Here is a 9,859-nt window from a genome sequence, read left to right as displayed (position 1 = left end):
CAGAAGACTATGTGTTGCCCAGACAATATTCAATAACATATACATACTGCTTTGTGTTTGGTTGTGTTTTTTTTTTTTGTTTATTTTGATGTTGTGGATTGTTGTTTTGTTTTTTAAGTTCAACCTTTTCCATACAGATCCTTTTTCTTTCTCAATTTTTCTAGTTTAATTATAATTTCCCATTGCTGCCTTTTTCAATAATTAGAACTTCATTTTTGCTAGTGTTTCTACCACTATTATTTGGTTTTCCACCCAATTTTATCCTGTAAAGTTTTCTGTTTGCTTGTTTTAGTTTGATTTATAGCATTTTTGTCTTTCCTCTATACTTAGTGGAGGTGGGGTACTGTGTCTGATCAGGTCAGCAAAGAGCTGCTGACCTCAAGGGAACCACCCAACTGGGCACCCCCAGAAGGTGGGGTTTTTTAAGGTTGTGTCAAAGTACCCTACAGTACACATATATTGCTCTGTCTCCCTCTTTCTGTGCCTCTCTTCTTTTTGTAAATATTCCTTTTACCCACCCCCTCTCCTTTCTCTATTTTTCTTTGTTTATATTGTCACTTGGTCCTCCTTTCTTTCATCCCTTTTTGCTCTTCAACCTTCTCACCCTTCTGGCCCTGTAACCCTTAGTCCACAGGCACGAGAACTTGAAGAGCAAGAGGAAGTGAAAAGAAAATTAGGGCAAGGAAACAGATAAAAGAAATCACTCATGAGGAAGAATCAGCAGAAAACTCCAGGCAACATGAAGAACCAGTCCAGAACAATCCCGCCAAGGGACCATGAGGTAGCTACTGCAGATGATTCCACCTGTAAAGAAATGTTAGGAATGAGAGAAAGGGAATTTAGAATGCACATGTTGAAAACAATGAAAGAAATGATGGAAACAATGAAGGAAACTGCTAATAAAGTGTAAAATAACCAAAAGGAAATCCAAAAACAGAATCAAATAAGACATGAATGATATGAAGAATATAAAAAGGATATAGCAGAGCTGAAGGAACTGAAACAGTCAATTAGGGAACTTAAAGATGCAATGGAAAGTATCAGCAACAGGTTAGACCATGCAGAAGAAAGAATTTCAGAGGTAGAAGACAAAGTTCTTGAGATAACTCAAATAATAAAAGAGGCAGAAAAGAAGAGAGAGAAAGCAGAACGGTCACTGCCAGAATTATGGGAATTTATGAAGCGTTCCAACATATGAGTTATAGGAATTCCAGAAGGGGAAGAAGAATGCCCCAGAGGAATGGAAGCCATACTAGAGAATATTATAAAAGAAAATTTCCCAAACATCACCAAAAATTCTGACACACTGCTTTCAGAGGGCTATCGGACCCCAGGTCGCCTCAACTCTAACCGAGCTTCTCCAAGACACATTGTGATGAACCTGTCCAAAGTCAAGACAAAAGAAAAGATTCTGCAAGCTGCCAGGAGTAAGCGCCAGTTGACCTACAGGGGCAAATCCATCAGAGTGACTGCAGACTTATCTATTGAAACTTTCCAAGCAAGAAGACAATGGTCATCTACCTTTAATCTACTTAAACAGAAAATTCCAGCCCAGAATTCTGAACCCTGCTAAGCTAAGCTTAAAAATTGACGGAGAAATCAAATCATTTATGGATATACAAACATTGAGGAAATTCGCCACAACAAGACCAGCTCTACAGGAAATACTTCAACCTGTTCTGCACACTGACCACCACAATGGATCAGCAGCAAAGTAAGAACTCAGAAATTAAAGGACAGAACCTAACCTCCACACTGATGCAAAAGATAAAACTAAGCAATGGACTCTCACCAAATAAGACCAATAGAATACTACCACACTGATCAATTATCTCAATAAATGTTAATGGCTTGAATTCCCCACTGAAGAGACATAGATTGGTTGACTGGATTAAAAAACACAAGCCATCCATTTGCTGTCTGCAAGAAACACACCTGGCGTCAAAAGACAAATTAAAGCTCCGAGTCAAGGGTTGGAAGACAATTTTTCAGGCAAATGGAATTCAGAAGAAAAGAGGAGTTGCAATCTTATTTTCAGATACATGTGGATTTAAAGCAACTAAAGTCAAAAAAGACAAAGATGGTCACTTTATATTGGTCAAGGGAAAAATACAACAAGAAGACATTTCAATTCTAAATATTTATGCACCCAATTTAAATGCTCCCAGATTCTTGAAACAGACCATACTCAGTCTGAGCAATATGACATCTGATAATACCATCATAACAGGGGACTTTAACACTCCTCTTACAGAGCTGGACAGATCCTCTAAACAGAATTAAACAAAGATATAAGAGATTTAAATGAGACCCTAGAACAACTGTGCTTGATAGACACATATAGAGAACGCCATCCCAAGGATAAAGAATATACATTCTTCTCATGACCCCATGGAACATTCTCCAAAATTGATCATATCCTGGCACACAAAACAAATATCAACAGAATTGAAATTTTACCTTGTATCTTCTCAGAGCATAAAGCAGTAAAGGTGGAACTCAACTCTAACAAAAATCCTCGACCCCACCCAAAGGCATGGAAATTAAACCATCTTCTGTTGAATAACAGATGGGTGCAGGAAGAATTAAAACAGGAAATCATTAACTTCCTTGAGAATAACAACAATGAAGACACAAGCTACCAAAACCTGTGGGATACTGCAAAAACAGTTTTGAGAGGAAAATTCATCGCTTTAGATGCCTACATTCGAAAAACAGAAAGAGAGCACATCAACAATCTCACAAGAGATCTTATGGAATTGGAAAAATAAGAACAATCTAAGCCTAAACTCAGTAGAAGAAAAGAAATATCCAAAATCAAATCAGACATCAATGAAATTGAAAACAAAAGAATCATTCACAAAATTAATGAAACAAGGAGTTGATTTTTTGAAAAAATAAATGAAATAGATAAACCATTGGCCAGACTAACGAGGAATAGAAAAGTAAAATCTCTAGTAACCTCAATCAGAAACGATAAAGGGGAAATAACAACTGATCCCACAGAGATACAAGAGATCATCTCTGAATACTACCAGAAACTCTACACCCAGAAATTTGACAATGTGAAGGACATGGATCAATATTTGGAATCACATCCTCTCCCTAGACTCAGCCAGGAAGAAATAGAGCTCCTGAACAGACCAATTTCAAACACCGAGATCAAAGAAACAATAAAACATCTTCCAACCAAAAAATGCCCTGGTCCAGATGGCTTCACTCCAGAATTCTATCAAACCTTCAAGGAAGAGCTTATTCCTGTACTGCAGAAATTATTCCAAAAAATTGAGGAAGAAGGAATCTTCCCCAACACATTCTATGAGGCAAATATCACCCTGATACCAAAACCAGGAAAAGACCCAAACAAAAAGGAGAATTTCAGACCAATCTCACTCATGAATATAGATGCAAAAATTCTCAACAAAATCCTAGCCAATAGATTACAGCTTATCATCAAAAAAGGCATTCATCATGATCAAGTAGGCTTCATCCCAGGGATGCAAGGCTGGTTTAACATACGCAAGTCCATAAACGTTATCCACCATATTAACAGAGGCAAAAATAAAAATCACATGATCCTCTCAATAGATGCAGAAAAAGCATTTGATAAAATCCAGCATCCTTTTCTAATTGGAACACTGAAGAATATAGGCATAGGTGGCACATTTCTAAAATTGATTGAAGCTATCTATGACAAACCCACAGCCAATATTTTACTGAATGGAGTAAAACTCAAAGCTTTTCCTCTTAGAACTGGAACCAGACAAGGTTGTCCTCTGTCACATTTACTATTCAACGTAGTGCTGGAAGTTCTAGCCAATACAATGAGGCAAGACAAGGAAATAAAGGGAATCCAAATGGGAGCAGAGGAGGTCAAACTCTCCCTCTTTGCTGATGACATGATCTTATACTTAGAGAACCCGAAAGACTCAACCACAAGACTCCTAGAAGTCATCAAAAAATACAGTAATGTTTCAGGATATAAAATCAATGTCCACAAGTCAGTAGCCTTTGTATACACCAATAACAGTCAAGATGAGAAGCTAATTAAGGACACAACTCCCTTCACCATAGTCTCCAAGAAAATGAAATACCTAGGACTATACCTAATGAAGGAGGTGAAGGACCTCTATAAAGAAAACTATGAAATCCTCAGAAAGGAAATAGCAGAGGATATTCTTCTGAACAAATGGAAGAACATACCATGCTCATGGATGGGAAGAATCAACATTGTTAAAATGTCTATACTTCCCAAAGCAATCTACCTATTCAATGCCATTCCTATCAAAATACCAACATTGTACTTTCAAGATTTGGAAAAAATGATTCTGCGTTTTGTATGGAACCGGAAAAAACCCGGTATAGCTAAGGCAGTTCTTAGTAACAAAAATAAAGCTGGGGGCATCAGCATACCAGATTTTAGTCTGTTCTACAAAGCCATAGTGGTCAAGACAGCATGGTACTGGCACAAAAACAGAGACATAGACACTTGGAATCGAATTGAAAACCAAGAAATGAAACTAACGTCTTACAACCACCTAATCTTCGATAAATCAAAAAAGAACATACCTTGGGGGAAAGACTCCCTATTCAATAAATGGTGTTGGGAGAACTGGATGTCTACATGTAAAAGACTGAAACTGGACCCACACCTTTCCCCACTCACAAAAATTGATTCAAGATGGATAAAGGACTTAAATTTAAGGCATGAAACAATAAAAATCCTCCAAGAAAGCATAGGAAAAACTCTGGAAGATATTGGCCTGGGGAAAGACTTTATGAAGAAGACTGCCGTGGCAATTGCAACAACAAGAAAAATAAACAAATCGGACTTCATTAAACTGAAAAGCTTCTGTACAGCTAAGGAGACAATAACCAAAGCAAAGAGACAACCTACACAATGGGAAAGGATATTTGCATATTTTCAATAAGACAAAAGCTTGATAACTAGGATCTATAGAGAACTCAAATTAATCCACATGAAAAAAGCCAACAATCCCATGTATCAATGGGCAAGAGACATGAATAGAACTTTCTCTAAAGATGACAGACGAATGGCTAACAAACACATGAAAAAATGTTCATCATCTCTATATATTAGAGAAATGCAAATCAAAACAACCCTGAGATATCATCTAACCCCAGTGTGAATGGCCCACATCACAAAATCTCAAAACTGCAGATGCTGGCGTGGATGTGGAGAGAAGGGAACACTTTTACACTGCTGGTGGGACTGCAAACTAGTACAACCTTTCTGGAAGGAAGTATGGAGAAACCTCAAAGCACTCAAGCTAGACCTCCCATTCGATCCTGCAATCCCATTACTGGGCATCTACCCAGAAGGAAAGAAATCCTTTTATCATAAGGACACTTGTACTAGACTTTTTATTGCAGCTCAATTGACAATCGCCAAAATGTGGAAAGAGCCTAAATGCCCACCAACCCAGGAATGGATTAACAAGCTGTGGTATATGTATACCATGGAATACTATTCAGCCATTAAAAAAAATGGAGACTTTACATCCTTTGTACTAACCTGGATGGAAGTGGAAGACATTATTCTTAGTAAAACATCACAAGAATGGAGAAGCATGAATCCTATGTACTCAGTTTTGATATGAGGACAATTAATGACAATTAAGGTTATGGGGGGGGAAGCAGAAAGTGGGACGGAGGGAGGGGAGTGGGGCCTTGGTGTGCGTCACACGTTATGGGGGCAAGACATGATTGCAAGAGGGACTTTACCTAACAATTACAATCAGTGTAACTGGCTTATTGTACCCTCAATGGATCCCCAACAATAAGAAAAAAATAAGTAAATAAATATAGAAAAAAAGAAAAAAAAGAAAGAAAAACAAGTAAGACAAGGTCCCTGACCTAAAACAACCCATTATGTGGTCATTACTGGTTCTCTTACATTTGAGCTCTCTGAACTTGCATTAAAAATATGCTTGCAATCATAAAAAAAAAAAAAAGAAATATATGTTCCAGCTCCATCCAGGTAAACATAAAAGATGTGAAGTCTCCATCTTTTTAAAGCTGCATAGTACTCCATGGTGTACATATACCACAATTTGTTAATCTATTCATGGATCTATGGGCACTTCGGCTGTATCCATGTCTTGGAGATTATGAATTGTGCTTCAGTAAAAATTCTGGTGCAAATGTCTGTATTGCAAAATAATTTTTGATCTTCTGGGTATATACCTAGTAGAGGAATTGCAGGATCGAAGGGTAGGTGTACTTTTCATTCCTTGAGTGTTCTCCAAACTTCTTTCCAAAAAAGTCGCATTAGATGGAATTCCCACCAGCAGTGTAGAAGCATTCCCTTCTGTCCACATCCACACCAACATCTGTAGTTTTTGGATTTTGTGTTGTGGGCTAATCTTACTGGACTTAGATGATATCTCAAAGTGGTTTTGATTTGCATTTCTCTGATGATTAAGGATGAGCATTTTTTTCATGTGTTTGTAGGCCATGCACCGGTCTTCATCAGAGAAGTTTCTGTTCAAGTCTTTTGCCCAGATAGAAATGGGGTTATTTATTCTTTTCTTATTGATTAGATTGAGTTCTCTGTAGATTCTAGTTATCAGACCTTGGTCAGAAGCATAACATGCAAAAATCTTCTCCCATTCTGAAGGTTGTCTGTTTGATTTACTTACTCTGCTCTTGGCTATGCAAAAGTTTTTAGTTTGATCAGATCCCACTTTCCCTCCATAAAAAAGCTGGCCCTACTAAGTCCCCCCCCCAGGTCCTGGTAGAGCTGTCCCACAGAATTTTGTCTGGAAAGACACAAGGGAAAAGAGGAACCTTGGACTTAAGAGAGTAGTCTCCATTGTGTGGATAAAGGATATCTAGGCCCTAACTAGGGTACATTCAAGGGCCCTAAATGACAAATGAGGAAATCTCTAACATCCCCCTCAGTAGGGATGTTAACACAAAAGAACAGAACCCCTGCGCTCAGTTCTATGAGGTTCCTGACAAGGATAAGCCCTGATGTTCCCACTTAGACATTCAGGAAGGTGTGGGTTTTGTTTGAGGTCAAGGACCCTAAATGACAAACGCGGGGATTGCTAAAATCCCCCTCAGTAGGGATGTTAACACAAAACAACAGAACCCCTGTGCTCAGTTCTAGGAGGTTCCTGACAGGGGTAGGCCCTGGTGTTCCCACTTAGACATTCAGGAAGGTGTGGGTTTTGTTTGGAGTCTGGTGGACTTGGGTTACTGGGGTAGGAGTCCCAGGCTCTGCTAGATTTCATATGGAGAGCCTGAGTGAAGACCTAGGGCCATGGATTCCACATTGATGACGTACCCTAGTGTCCCCGCCCCCTCTTCTGTCGCCCCCACCCGCACCCTCCCCCCGCACGCACGTCAGGCAGCCATGACCGGATGTTGTTACACCTCACTTCCGTTGGTAGGGTGAGAACCCTGGTCATTTGTGATGCGGTGTGGAAGCGGCGGATGGTGAATTCGCAGGCCTGGTGTGGAGGGAAGGTGAGGATCTCAAGTGTGGGCTGAAGGGCCCACACCTTACCCATAGCAAAGGAGGCACCACTAAGTCCTGCCACTTTGGTGGGTCTTGGGAGACCCCAGTAAAGGTGCTTTCCAGAGTTCTGCCTGTGGGCAGCTGGGCAGGGAAGGCGGGGTTGGGGGGGTGGCGACCACTTAGGTTAGTGGGAAAGTATCCACTCCTACCAGGAGTTAAGATCAGAGACCTGAGTGAGAACTAGGGGAAATGTCAACTGTAAAAAGCAGAGTCCCATAAATTCTTACCCTTCTCTCAGCCCCGGAAAGCCCCAGAATAACTGTACCATTCAGATGCTCCCTTTCTGTCTGTAAAGTGACAGAAAGGTTGTACTGATCCAGTGCCCCAATTCTACAGAAGTAGGAAACCCAGAGCCTTACAGGAGTCAAGAAGAAGAACACTCATCTCCCCTCACCCCAAAAAAGAGACAATAGAAAGTCCCTCCCCTACTTGCAGCCCTTAGGAGCCAGGTATCAAATTTAGTGTAGCACAAGGAAGAGGGTCCAGGTCTTGTTCATAGTTGATATGATGGTCCTAAAGGTGAAGTGAAAGGATCCTCCCTACGGAGAGCAGAAGGGGATCCACAAGGACGAGACCTGTTGCCACTGCTGTCAGTCTGCACGTACCAGGCAAGGCTGATAGGCTACAGCCCGAGGCACACTTTAATTACCTCCACAGGATTCTCACAGGACAAAATGATCAGAACACAAGGCGCCTGGGTTTCTTGAGCAGTGCGCTCATGGAAACCCACAGAGGCAACCTTTTTAAAGCCCAGAGGGTATCTTCCTGCGGAAGGTGTTCTTACCCTCTCATCTTCTTTTCTCCAGGTGCCTGCCTCACCTGTTGTACAGGCCACATTCCCGGCTGCTCTCCCTGAGAACAGTCACCATGCCTCAACGTCAGAAAACTAAGCTCCGTACCTATAAGAAAGGCTACCAAGCCCAAGGTGAGACCCAGGGCCCATGGGGTGTTCAGGCCACTGAAACCAAGATGAAAATGTTCCCCTCCTTACCCTTTTCTTATTTGGGGGTTGTTACCCAGAGAAAATCTGTGGCTAGGTCACACTGCTCTCTCCAGAGATCTCAGGAGACCGATCCACCTCTTTTTCTGCAGGTGTTGGTCGCACAAGATCACGCAAAGGAGCCAACAGCAAAGCTGAGAAGAAGCAAAGATCCTCTGAGGCCACAGCCTCTGCTGCAAAGTCTCAAAAAGACCCCCTTAGAAACATAACCAGTGTGCTGGTACATTTCCTGATGCATATGCACAAAATGAAAAAGCCTGTTACCAAGGCGGAAATGCTGAAGCTTATGAAAAAGAAGTATAAGGGTCACTTCCCTGAGATACTGAAAAGGGCCACTTTCACTATAGAGATAGTATTTGGTGTTGATTTAAAGGAAGTTGATTCTGCCAAGGAATCCTATGTCCTTGTCAGCAAAATGGACCTCCCTAACAATGGGACGGTCACTCGTGGTAAGGGGTATCCCAAAACTGGTCTCCTGATGAATCTCCTGGGCCTGATCTTCTTGAAGGGCAACCGTGCCACTGAGGAGGACATTTGGGAATTCCTAAATAAGATGAGGGTATTTGCTGGTCAGAAACACTTCATATTTGGGGAGCCAAAGAAGCTCATCACCCAACTGGTGAAGCTTAAATACTTAGAGTGCCGGCAGATCCCCAACAGTGATCCTGCACGCTATGAATTCCTCTGGGGACCCAGAGCCCTTGCAGAAACCAGTAAAATGAGAGTCTTAGAGTATTGGGCCATGGTCAATCACAGAGACCCCAGAACTTTCCATTCCTGGTATGAAGAAGCTTTAAGAGATGAGGAAGAGAGAATCCAAAATGCAGTTAGATCCTCAGTGATAGCAGAAATAACAGAGCCAGAGAATGTTTCAGAATCTGACCTAGTAGAACTTCCCACATTTAGTGAAGCTGAGTTCCAGCAGTTAATGTTTGAAGAGGACAGTCAGTGGGAGTAGAAGGCTGGATGTGAAATATCTTTGTATTCCTGTCCTCTGAGCGTAGTTTTAAGATGTATCTGTATTGGGAAAATATTTTTCAAAGATTGCTTTTGTTTTACATTGTGATCTTAGTTCATGAATGATATTGATCACATCTCTTGTTTATCTGGTTTAAAAACGCACATTTTGCTATTCTGTAACACAACTTGAGAAAACTTCCATCTTTTACTTGTCTGGCGTGAGATAATTTGGGATTGGAATAATTTCCTTGAAAATGTTAAAAAAAATTCACCGGTCAACATGTATGCAATCAATAAACAAGAGAAAAAGAGTAAGGTGGTCAATGTTTGGTTTTCTAAATGCTTTTACTCGT

At 40.8% G+C, this 9,859-nt stretch overlaps 1 protein-coding gene across 1 annotated transcript; it reads left to right on the top strand.

Moving 5' to 3' along the window:
- Positions 1-8,413: 8,413 nt before the first annotated feature.
- Positions 8,414-9,504, top strand: LOC128576741 (melanoma-associated antigen B3-like). The gene is made up of 2 exons (XM_053578984.1): positions 8,414-8,471; positions 8,639-9,504. The coding sequence occupies exons 1-2, from the start codon at positions 8,414-8,416 to the stop codon at positions 9,502-9,504; spliced, it is 924 nt and encodes a 307-aa protein (XP_053434959.1).
- Positions 9,505-9,859: the final 355 nt, after the last annotated feature.

Source organism: Nycticebus coucang, chromosome X (assembly GCF_027406575.1).
Source record: "Nycticebus coucang isolate mNycCou1 chromosome X, mNycCou1.pri, whole genome shotgun sequence".
NCBI classification, from domain to species: domain Eukaryota; kingdom Metazoa; phylum Chordata; class Mammalia; order Primates; family Lorisidae; genus Nycticebus; species Nycticebus coucang.
This window is presented reverse-complemented; position numbering and strand designations above follow the sequence as displayed.

Excerpts from the sequence above, each read along its gene's own strand:
- LOC128576741 (XM_053578984.1), top strand. The coding sequence starts at position 8,414 with ATGCCTCAACGTCAGAAAACTAAGCTCCGTACCTATAAGAAAGGCTAC. Across the intron at positions 8,472-8,638 it reads GAAAGGCTACCAAGCCCAAG|GTGTTGGTCGCACAAGATCA; the intron begins GTGAGACCCAGG and ends CTTTTTCTGCAG.